At 35.7% G+C, this 12,754-nt stretch overlaps 1 protein-coding gene across 2 annotated transcripts; it reads left to right on the top strand.

Annotated features, from left to right (window-relative positions):
* The first annotated feature begins 879 nt into the window (after positions 1-879).
* On the top strand, positions 880-11,429 carry mocos (molybdenum cofactor sulfurase). Of its 2 annotated transcripts, none has more exons than XM_059566644.1 (15): positions 880-1,326; positions 1,643-1,732; positions 1,824-1,890; positions 2,669-3,316; positions 3,431-3,507; positions 3,592-3,791; positions 3,935-4,051; positions 4,380-4,772; positions 4,875-5,037; positions 5,422-5,506; positions 6,453-6,577; positions 6,881-6,995; positions 7,208-7,334; positions 10,976-11,080; positions 11,196-11,429. In XM_059566644.1, exons 1-15 carry the CDS (start codon positions 1,197-1,199, stop codon positions 11,310-11,312), a joined length of 2,559 nt encoding a protein of 852 aa, XP_059422627.1. In that variant the 5' UTR covers positions 880-1,196; the 3' UTR covers positions 11,313-11,429. The 2 variants fall into 2 exon arrangements, with proteins under 2 accessions (XP_059422627.1, XP_059422626.1); XM_059566643.1 differs by having other exon boundaries at positions 6,878-6,995.
* The last annotated feature ends 1,325 nt before the right edge of the window (positions 11,430-12,754 follow it).

Here is a 12,754-nt window from a genome sequence, read left to right as displayed (position 1 = left end):
GTACTAAAATTCTAAAACCTAACATTGACAGTCAAAGTGATTATTATTTCTTCTACAGTAGTTTTGCACTCTATCTATTCATCCATATGTATATAAATCCCCAAACTGCTAATATATCTGTTGTTTTAATACAACATAAAGTGAATTGAGTGTGACTGTTTATCTACTATAAAACCCTGTGATATGCCCTTGTGTCTTAGTAATATATTTTTCTCAGTGTATGTTCATAGTTGCAGACACTCTCCAATATAACGTCGGTCCCACATGTCTCATTCTGAGACGCTACATTATCAAAACTATTGTGACCTGAATTTTATTTTTGTACATATTTCTGTACCAGTCATAGATAGCGGTGTGAGGTAAACCTTAAGAAGCAACACAAAAATATGATACAAAAGTTAGTATGATTTATCATGATCGGAAAGATATCATGACACTGTGGTATTTTTTTTTTAATAAAAACTAATTTCATGTGTGTGGTTGTTAATATCTTTGAATACCTTTGATTACCATGGTCCAATTTCTAAGGTAACTGTAGATATTTCATGAGCACTAAATTGTAATTAAAATAAAAGACATACACAGTACACTACCATTCAAAAGCTTGGGGGTCAGTACAATGTTAAAAAAATAAAAATAAATAAATAAATATTCTGTAAAAATAGCAATAGTATTATCTATTATTACAATTTTCTTTTTTTAATCCATTGCAAAATGTTATTTATTCCTGTGATGTAAAGCTGAATTTTCACAAAGTCCTGTCTCTGATTTTCAGCATCATTACACCGTCATCAGTGTCACGTGATCCTTCAGAAATCGTTCTGATTTGCTGATTTGCTGCTCAAGAAACATTTATTTGTATTTTACAATGCTGAAAACAGTTTTGCTTTTTTCCTTCAGCATTTTTTTTTAAACAATCAGTAAAGTAAACGAATGAATCCACTTCAAAGTAATGGTAGTTGATCAGTTAAAATATTTATACTTTTGTTAAGGTTGCTAACTTTGCTCTGCATGTGAGTCCACCAGACATGCTTCAGAAACATCATGAAGTTCTTGAAACTCTACTATATTTGTCCTGCAGATAGATCAACAGTCACACTCCTGTTGGACTTTAGTCTCGGTTCTATCAATCGGACATGGTTAGCGTTACATAAATTCGCGAAAGAGGGAGCTCTTGTGTCTGTCTGTCTACTGATATGGAGACACAGTGTTTACAGGACTTTCAGGACTTATGCACTTTTGAGAGTTTTAAGGGTTTCTGGCACTATTATGGTTACGGCGTTGATCAACGAGAACTGATCGATCGGGAATTTCAACGGATTAAAGGTAAAAGGAGGTCCTCAGACTCGTTCATGTTCAGTAACTTGTCAATATTTGCTTACTTTCACGCTTTAACATCATTCGAATATTTGTTTGCTTAATAAATAACAGATTTTGTGTCAGACAGACAGACAGACAAAAAAAAAAAACTTCCTTCTAACTTCTCCAGCGGTTGAGACTGTGTGCCTGTAATGCTGCAATGTTTACTTTCGGTTTAGTGATTGTCCTTGGGTTGGAATGAATGCAGCGCCCTCTGTTTATCTCAATCTGAATTACAGATAGAGCGGGAGACGCTGATGGGTTTCCTCTTTCTCTTTTTAAGGTGTTACGTACCTTGATCATGCAGGGACAACGCTATTTCCTGAATCTCAGATTAAAGGATTTTACGATGATATTTCTAGGAATGTTTATGGTGAGTTCCTTCATATGCGTTGTTGAATGCACAACGTCATGATATCAATATCATAATTTGCTTTAGATCATAACATACTTTACTTTGTCAGGCAATCCTCACAGTCATAATCCCAGCAGTAGACTGACACATGACACTGTGGAAAGTGTCAGATACAGGTAAGCACCTTTACACCATCTGAACCTTCAGTGAGTCATAGCATAAAAATATTTATTACAATTATATAGTATACAATTTAAATAAAAATAGGAAAGCCACATGCTATATATATATATATATACACACACACACACACCATCCACCATTTTAAATGAGTCATCATAGCATAGAAATATGTATTCAAATTATACAGTAGGAATTATTTCCTAATAGAAATAGGAAACACTCTATCTCACAGACAGATTAAACCTAATAAAATAGTTTTTGATCATTAAAAAAACAAACAATTAAATTAAATTGGATGAACAATTAAACTTTAAAACTTAATTTGAACAAAAATTTGAAACTAAGTTAGAACTAAATAATTTAAAATGGTCTACTTAAATTAAGAAATTACAGCAAAAATAAAAAAATTGATTAAAGCATACTAAATAAACAAAAATGGTAAGCAAAACTGCAAAAAATATAAACTAAAATTTGAATGAAAACGGAGTATATAAAAATAAAAGCTATTTAAAATATAAATAAATCGTGTAGTAGTACTAAAATAATACTAAAATAACATTGCAAGAGAGAATCAAAACATAAACAGAGGGAACAAAAAGATTTTAAACACTTGCAGAGAAAGCCTGAATTGAGAATTCAGCGTTAGTAATATTTTAAGTAGTATTATAAGTAGTATAATAAAATGTTGTTCAAGATCTGATGATAAGATACAGGTATGTTATAATATATAGTTCATATGATAAGACAGCTCTTTGTTTTGAACCCCTGCAGGATACTGGAACATTTTAATACATGTCCTGAAGAGTATTCAGTGATTTTCACATCAGGATGTACTGCAGCACTGAAATTAGTGGCTGACACTTTCCCCTGGAAGGCTGAATCAGATGAGGGGCCAGGAAGTCAGTTCTGCTACCTCACTGACAACCACACCTCTGTGGTGGGCATCCGCGGTGTGACCGCACTCCAGGGAGTTGGCACAGTTTCTGTTCTGCCTCACGAAGTGGAGAGAAGAGCAAGAAAACTCCCCACTCAGACAAATGGAGAGGAGTGCGCTGCACCTCATCTTTTCTGTTATCCTGCCCAGAGCAACTTCTCAGGCAGAAAGTATCCTCTGAGCTATGTGAAGGGAATTCAATCTCAGCAGCTCTATCCAGCATGCGAGCACCGCGGTCGATGGTTTGTTCTCCTGGACGCTGCCTGCTTTGTAAGCTGCTCACCTCTGGATCTAAGCCAATATCCCGCTGATTTTGTGCCAATATCTTTCTACAAAATGTTTGGCTTCCCGACTGGACTCGGAGCCTTGCTGGTCAGGAATGAGGCTGCTGAGGTCTTGAGAAAAACTTACTTTGGAGGAGGGACAGCAGCGGCGTATCTTGTGACAGAGAACTATTTTGTACCTAAGCCAAATGTAGTCAGCAGGTAGGATGTTACAGGAAGAATCCGACTTTAATTGTTGGCAAGCCAAGCAGCATAGTTGAGGCTTCCTGTCATAAATTGTTTAATGCATAATTGCTTTTTCCACAACTTTATCAGGTTTGAAGATGGCACAATCTCCTTCCTTGACATCATTTCTCTCCATCATGGCTTTGAAACACTTCAAAAACTTACAGGTTGAAAGGTTTTTGGTTTACGTCTTGAACATGGTTATTATTCACATTGTCATGCATTAAAAAGGGAATGTTTTTGGTTTTCAGGCAGTATGCTAAAGATTCAGCTTCACACGTTTGGATTAGCTCGCTACACCTTCAGTGTCCTCTCGTGTCTGTGTCATAGCAATGGAAAACCTGTGGCACAGATCTACTGTGATAATGACTTTCAGAATATTGCTGAACAGGGTGCGATCCTCAACTTTAACCTGCTGGACTGTCATGGACGAACAGTAGGGTATTCTCAGGTCAGTCAGGAATTGACATTTTAAACAGTTATAAATAAATATTTCAGACACAAAATAGTCCAAATAGAGAGTCTAAAATGTAAGAAGTTGAAAATGTTCATTACTTTATGTCTGTGTTATTGCTATTTGTTTGTTTTTGACAGGTGGACAAAATGGCCAGTCTGTTCAATATTCATATTCGCACAGGCTGTTTCTGCAACACAGGGGCCTGCCAGCATTATCTGGCTGTCAGCAACCAAAACCTGAAGAGTAATCTGCATGTAAGTGGATTTTCACCAATACAAACTTTGATGTTTGCTAGAAAGACAGATGGAAAGATGGATGGACAGAAAGACAGACAGATAGATATAGACGGACGGACGGACGGACGGATGGACGGATGGACGGATGGACGGATGGATAGATAGATAGATAGATAGATAGATAGATAGATGGACAGATAGATAGATATAGACGGACGGATGGATAGATAGATAGATAGAAACAGACAGACGGATAGATAGATGGATGGATGGATGAATGGATGGATGAATGGATGGAAGCAAACAGGATTTTTTAAATAATTGTTAATAAATGGTTTCTTTCAAGGCCGGTCACATCTGTGGAGACAACATTGATCTGATTGAGGGACGTCCCACAGGATCCATCCGTGTCTCTTTTGGATACATGTCTAGCTTCGAGGACTGTCAGAACTTTCTTCGGTTTGTTGTGAACTGTTTTGTGGACAAACCTCTCATTTTGAACCAAAAGAGACTAACCAAGCTCAAGTCAGCTGAACCGATGGAGTCAGCAGCATCTTATGACCTAGCATCAATACCAAATGGCCAACTAGGGCATCAGAATGGGCAAACTATCACTCCTTCACCTGGGAGAATAGCACCATCTGAAGACACTGTCTCAAAAGAAGAAAAGAACAATGGCAGTTGCCATACACTAACCAATCTCTTCATCTATCCTGTCAAATCGTGCGCATCAGTTGAGGTAGAGAAAGCTGTTTTGTTATCCTTCTGTGTTGACAATGAAAGCAGGTTGATGATATCAGTTTTCATGGCAAGTGCTCTGCTTTTGTGATTGGCCTAACAGGTGACAGAGTGGCCACTGGGACCCCAGGGTTTGTTGTATGACCGTTTGTGGATGGTTGTGAATGAGAATGGAGTTTGTCTGAGCCAGAAAAGAGAGCCAAAGCTGTGTCTCATCCATCCTATCATCTGTCTGGCCTCTAACACACTGCAGCTGCAAGTCTCAGGTCAGAGCGCATCAATGCACATCACTACAGCTTTTTAAAAGCAGCGACTGCAGACATCTCATGAGATACGGTGATTTATGTAAATAAAATTCTCTTTTTAATAGGCAAACTTTAAACAGTTTTAGTAGAAAAGCCTTTAGCCTTGTTAAGTGGTACAATGATTATATAAGATGAATCCATGCACCTTTTTTATGTGGAAAAAGACACAACCACATTATTATTTTACAAGAGTAATGCGCAAAAAACTTGAGCTTTGTAATTTGTTTTTGTTCATGTCTGTCATTATGTGGTTAAAGTTCAGATTTTTTATTATATTTTTTCTTTAGTAATGTATTCTAATCTATTCAATGATAAGCTAAAATAATGTATTCTCTCCTGTCTCAGGCATGGAGCCAGTCACTGTACCCTTGGAGACCAGTCTAGCGAATTCAGATCTAAGAACATCCCAGAGCAAAGTTTGTGGTGACAGGTATGAAGATAAAACACAAGCCCAGCAAAAAAATAATATATGTATACACACTGAACAAAATTGTAAACGCAACACTTTTGTTTTTGCCCCCATTTTTCATGAGCTGGACTCAAAGATTTAAGACTTTTTCTATGTACATAAGAGGCCTATTTCTCTCAAATATTGTTCACAAATCTGTCTAAATCTGTGTTAGTGAGCACTTCTCCTTTGCCGAGATAATCCATCCACCTCACAGATGTGGCATATCAAGATGCTGATTAGACAGCAAGATTATTGCACAAGTGTGCCTTAGGCTGGCCACAATAAAAGGCCACTCTAAAATGTGTAGTTTTATCACACAGCACAATGCCACAGGTGTCGCAAGTTTTAAGGGAGTGTGCGATTGGCATGCTGACTGCAGGAATGTCCACCAGAGCTGTTGCTGTGAACTGAATGTTCATTTCTCTACAATAAGCCGTCTCCAAAGGCGTTTCAGAGAATTTGGCAGTACATCCAACAGGCCTCACAACCGTAGACCACATGTAACCACACCAGCCCAGGACCTGCGTGCAACACATGGTGGTCACAACAGATACTGACAGGTTTTTGGACCTCCCTGGACCCCCCAATTTTATTGTGCAATAATCAAGCTGTCCAATCAGCATCTTGATATGCCACACCTGTGATGTGATTGGATTATCTCGACAAAGGAGAGCTCACCAAACAGATTTAGACAGATTTGTGAACAATATTTGAGAGAAATAGGCCTTTGTGTACATAGAAAAATGGGGGCAAAACTAAAAGTGTTGCGTTTATAACTTCGTCCAGTGTATATCATTGCAACATCCAATACATTTGGTGAGCTTAACATTTATAAACACTTTCATGCATTGAACCTTATCTTCAATGGTTTTGTGGCTTAATATAAATATCATTATGGCTTCATAAGAATCTGTCTTTGGTGTAGGGTACAGACGGTGGATTGTGGAGAGGAAGTTTCAGCCTGGCTTTCTGAGGTTCTGGGAAAACCTTGTCGTCTTTTAAGGCAGAGACCTGAATTTCTGCGTGATATGAAATTTGGACCAGAAAAAGGTCAAATACAGCATTTGGATTTGGATTAATTGTTTGTTTTAAATACTGTTGTTGTTGTTTTTATATTGTAGTAGTTTATATGTAACATTTTAAATGAATATTAGCATTAGTTTCACTGTATTATGTATAGACAGTGATAAAATAAACTTTAATAATATTAGTTGAGACCAAATGATCATAGCTGTGCTATCCACATTAATTATTTAGCTCAGCTCTAGCATTGTATGTCAATTATTTCATTTGTTTCTATATGTCCCTATAATGAGAAGCAATTAACCTTAATGATGTCGTCCTGTCCAGCAGAGAATTTCGGTCCCACTGCTCTCTCTCTGGTGAATGAGGCTCAGTTTCTGCTTATTAACAAAGCCAGCGTGTCTCTTCTGCAAGAGCACATTGCCAACAGGTATAGCCATGCCAGCTACAAATGAACAAAACACTACCTTCTTCTTCAAGAAAGTGCTTTTTATTTAGTAGTATAACATTTGAGGATACCCAAATGTGATTATCAATAAGATGCATATTAGATGACTTTTAAATTGTCTTTTTTAAATTCAGAAATCTGCGTACATAAACTACTTTTTATTTTGCAATGTTTTTGTTATATTTGGCATGTTTAAGACATAGTGAGACTGAGGGAACATGGCATGACATGGAGCAGCTCATTCAGCGTTTCAGGGCAAACCTGGTCATCTCGGGACAGGAGGCGTTTGCAGAAGACGACTGGTCTCACTTGACAGTAGGAGACACACAGTTTCAGGTCAGAGGAAACAGCTGTCACATCATAATCAGCCAGAATTGTATGGGATTTAAATCCTGCCATGATTCAAAACTGAAAATAAAGTTCTGAAAGGTTGAAACTAAGTGTTCGAAAACTCAAAATCTTACAAAAAAAGTTTTGCAAGATCGAAAAATAAGATTTGCAAGCTTGCAAAATGTAAAAAAAATAAAAATATCTCTGCAAACATTGTTTTTTTTTTTAGATTTCCTTCTTCAGAACTGCAACATTTTTTTTTACGATGTTGCGCAAAGAATTTTTCAGAGTTTCAGATTTGTCAGTGTTCTCCCACTGTATTAGATTGTTTTCCAGGCTTGAAACCTTGTAAATGGTGATCTGAAAACTGGTGTGCGAATGTGTGAAAAAAAGTTTTGAAACTCTGAAAACAGAGCTTTGCAGGCTTGCAAAGTGGTAAAAAAATTACATCTCTTCAAACATAATTTTGTTTTTGAGTTTTCCTTCTTCAGAAGTGCAACACTCTTTTTAATGGTGTTATGGAATCATTTTTCAGAGTTTCGATTTTGTCACTGTTCTCCCAGTGTATAGTTTGTTTTCAAGATTTGAAACCTTGTAAAAAGTGAGCTGAAAACTGGTGTGCGAATAGGTGAAAAAAAGTTTTGAAACTATGAAAAATGAGGTTCGAAAGGGCGAAACTTATTACATTACATTAGCACTCCTATTGCAGACTATTTTTTCAGAGCTGAGTTTACAACACCCACTTTGCGGAGATACGCACACACAGTTGTGAGCTTGCGACTCACGTGATTTGTGGCAGTGTTGTCACGCAGCTCTGCTCTGAAACTCGAAACTCAGACTGAGCGAAAATGAAGCTTCGCAACCTCGCAACTAAAAAAAAGCCTGGAGGGAGGGCCTTCTGCTCTTGGCCAATGCTTTGCTGTCTGCTGACGTACAGTCCAATCACAAGTCGTATTTACTGGAAAGGTGGGATTGATCGACTGCTCCGCCAATGACAAAAGCGCACAGGATAGGCTACGCAAACAGAGGATGCACAGATTTCTGAAATAAATGAAATGGTTCTAAAATAAGGTTACAGACTTGTCGCTGGAATTCACCATACAATTGCCAGTAGCCACTGAGTTTACCACTGATAGGCCGGAGGTGCATCAGTATACACACTCACCTCACTTTCCTCAGCTGGCGACTCACTTTCCTCACGCAGCGAACGACTCACTTTCCTCACGCAGTGGACCACTGACTCTCTCTTCATGTAGAGACCGAATATTACAATTAAAGTGACTTCTATAGTGCATCCAAAAGAATTTTTAGATATTATATTTAAATATTCAGAAAGGTGTACAGTGTATTTTTTACTTTCATTAAAATATTTCAGTAAAATTATAAATAATTGCCTATTACAAATTTATGAATGCATGGTTAACTTTTTTCTGCAATCACTATAGGCTGTATGTATTGAGACATTTTAAAATCTATATTTTGTAAAAATAATAAACAATAAACCTGAATTATAATCTAAACATCTGTATTTTCATATATTATATAAATAGTATATATATAAAATATAAGTATATATATATATATATATATATATATATATATATATATATATATATATATATATATATATATATATATATATATATATATAAAACATAAATAAGTAGGCTAATAAATATATAATGTTTAAAACATGATAAACTATTTGATTCTCCACCACATAACTAAAATTGATACTGTGTGTGTGTGAAAGAGAGTGCTTTCTGCATTGAGCCTTCGTTTGGGTAAATCTTTACTGGATTGTCTGTACTCAGTCCTTATCCATCTTCAAGAATCAGCTTAAAACACATCTCTTCCAAATGTATTTGACCCTCTAACTTTAACACTCACTATTCTTAAAAAAAAAAAGAATAATATTAAGCTTTCTAATCTTTTGTATTCTATCGGTTTTCTTTTATTATACAATTAACAAAGGTAAAAAAAGACCTCTAACACTAGCTTGCTCTATTCTTTTTCTATTCTATCTGTTTTATTTTTTCTTTATTATATTATTTAAAAGCCTTTGTTACGTGTAAGCTAACTGAGACTTGTTATAGCACTTGTATATTTGTTGTTTTTTATTGCTTCCATTGTCCTCATACGCTGTTTGTGACGGATTGAGAGAGAGGATAGAGCTGACATTTCGAGTCACCGACTTTGCAAAACCCCAACAAAAACATGTCCTAAGAGTCCAAAAGCATTCACTGTGCAATGAAGCCTGTTAGAATTAATAAATACAGTTAGAATGTCCTTATAATTTAAGTCATGAAAAAAATGTTTTACGTTTTTATATTCATTGAACATTAAGCAATTCTTGAGTATCAGCACATGTGCGCGAGCACAAATGTGCTATTAATTTGGTTGCTACAACAGTGCATAGTAAGGGGCCGTTCACATATCTTATGATTATGATTTTGTAATTTGTAATCATTATGTGAAATTAGCTACAGGACCAACCCCCCGCCCCCCGAAAAAGAAACTGAGTTGAGGAAAGTGAGTCGTTCGCTCCGTGAGGTGAGTGTGTATACTGATGCACCGCCGGTCTATCAGTGGTAAACTCAGTGGCTACTGGCAATTGTATGGTGAATTCCAGCGACAAGTCTGTAACCTTTTTTACATTTTAGGACCGTTTATTTATATATTTATTTATTTATTATTTTACTTATTTATATAGCACATTTAAACACAGCATAGCTGACCAAAGTGCTGAACAGAGTGTTAAAAAAAACAATAATAATAAATAAATATAAAAAAATAACAAAGCATTGGCCAACAGCAGAAGGCCCTCGCTCCAGGCTTTTTTTTTAGTTGCGAGGTTGCGAAGCTTCATTTTCTGAGTCTGAGTTTCAGAGTTTCAGAGCAGAGCTGCGTGACAACGCTGCCACAAATCACGTGAGACGCAAGCTCACAACTGTGTGGGCGTATCTCCGCAAAGTGGGTGTTGTAAACTCGGCTCTGAAAAAATTGTCTGCAATAGGAGTGCTAATGTAATGTAATAAGTTTCGCCCTTTCGAACCTCATTTTTCATAGTTTCAAAACTTTTTTTCACCTATTCGCACACCAGTTTTCAGATCACTATTTACAAGGTTTCAAATCTTGAAAACAAACTATACACTGGGAGAACAGTGACAAATTCGAAACTCTGAAAAAATGATTGCACAACACCATAAAAAAGAGTGTTGCACTTCTGAAGAAGGAAAACTCAAAAACAAAATTATGTTTGAAGAGATGTAATTTTTTTTACCACTTTGCAAGCCTGCAAAGCTCTGTTTTCAGAGTTTCAAAAAATACAGTGGGAGAACACTGACAAATTTGAAACTCTGAAAAATTCTTTGCGCAACATCGTAAAAAAAAAATGTTGCAGTTCTGAAGAAGGAAATCTCAAAAACAACATAATGTTTGCAGAGATATTTTTATTTTTTTACATTTTGCAAGCTTGCAAATCTTATTTTTTGATCTTGCAAAACTTTTTTTTGTAAGATTTTGAGTTTTCGAACATTTAGTTTCAACCTTTCAGAACTTTATTTTCAGTTTTGAATCATGGCAGGATTTAAATCCCATAGAATTGAACCTGATGTTCAGGTCTTTTATTGTTTTTTTTGTTTAAGGTGATTGGGAGATGTGGCCGCTGTCAGATGATTGGAGTTGATCAGAAATCAGCCACTAGAACCCAGGAGCCCCTTCGATCTCTTTCTGAACTCAGAAGTGGAAAGGTCTGTAAAAACAGAACTCCTTATTCGTGTTCTCTTTCTTTTAAGAAATGACATTTCCAATATTTGAATTCTAAATGATATAACTTCTCTTTTCTCCTCTGCTCTTTGCTCTTAGGTGACTTTTGGTGTTTATTTGGCTCACCAGTCAGCAAGGAACACCACTGCTGTCCCCGTCTTATCTGTTGGGGCCCATGTTATTCCACGAATATCAGAATCTACAGATAAACCTTAGAATTATTTTGTAATTTGATTTTTAAACTTAAGTCACATTTCAATTAAGTTAATGTATTTTATGTGATATATTTGTACTAATAATATGTAAATGTAAATATTTAATACACTTTGAACATACTTTTTTGTATATTCATTATGAAATATATTACATTTTTGTGTCTTGTAAACATACTATTTAGCTATAGGAGCCAGAAAAATCCACTTTTTCCAGATTTCAAACAATATAGCCTTCTCTGTGACATCAGTTAGTCTTGCATCATGGCTGTGGTGCACATTTTCTTCTACAGAACGTTTCCTCAATATAATTATCATGCAATCTCCTTGCAGAGGATGTAGCAGTGATTGGATATTTAGAATAGACCCGAAAAGGATGTTGTCTGTCAAATTTGGGTAATTATTTGAACTAATTAATCAACACCATAGGATACATGTAGGAAGTATACCATCGTGAAAGTATGTTTAACCAAGAGTGTAATCAGTCTTACATCACAGGCTAAAAAAAGCTTCTTACACTAGGATGGCTGTGAGATAAAGTGTTATTGTTAGTGCTGATCAAGACCATCAGACCATCAAATTGCAATAAATTAATATCAAACATCAGAAATGTAAGTTTTTAACGATTAGAACAACGTTTATAAGCATTGGCTATCTATAAAATAGACCTTTTTCTTTTTTTAAATGAACAAAACCAAAAGTATAACAAAATGGCATTAAAATTGTACTCAACATATTACAGGTGCTTAGACACAAAATGAAAAATAGATAGAGAAGTATGTATGTGTGTATAATACTACCTTATAAACACAAAACCATTTTATCAAAGAGTACAAAATATAATTAATAATTATCAACAAAATACAACAAAATTCCAGATTTTTTTATCCTTATTTTTTGACAGAGCTTTGTACCAGACAGTGGAGACTTAATAATAATGTAATTTTATATTAAAATAATAATAATAATTAATATCATACTTAATATTTATCTAGTATTTCTCGGTAGACGAGCTGCAAAATCTGTATAGTGCGCTTTCAACATTAAATTGATCACTTAAGATCACGCTTGCAGCAGAGTGTCTTCCTAAATACTGTAAACACACGTCATACATACGTCATTCGCACGCTCAGATGGGCGTGACGTGACTGACGTTGGGACGCGGTGTTCCGCTTGGGCAAACTTCCATATTTAGATCCACCTAGTCTTTTGTGAGATAGTCACATAAACACGGTATTAATACATGTTTAAAAACAACAACAAGAGAAAAAAGACACAGAAAATGGAGATGTACTCTGAACGTTGAGCACTTAAAGAGACTATAACGCATTCCATACAGCTGCTCTTTTTAAATGTATAGTTACTCCAAACTAGGTTAGGTCATATATTTTAAAAACTTATGGAAAGATTACAGTAATCATTCCTTAATTACCAAACAACGCGAGT

The sequence above is a fragment of the Carassius carassius genome, chromosome 14 (genome assembly GCF_963082965.1).
Source record: "Carassius carassius chromosome 14, fCarCar2.1, whole genome shotgun sequence".
Lineage (NCBI taxonomy): Eukaryota > Metazoa > Chordata > Actinopteri > Cypriniformes > Cyprinidae > Carassius > Carassius carassius.
Note: the sequence above shows the minus strand (reverse complement) of the source record. Positions and strands in the feature narration are given on the sequence as shown.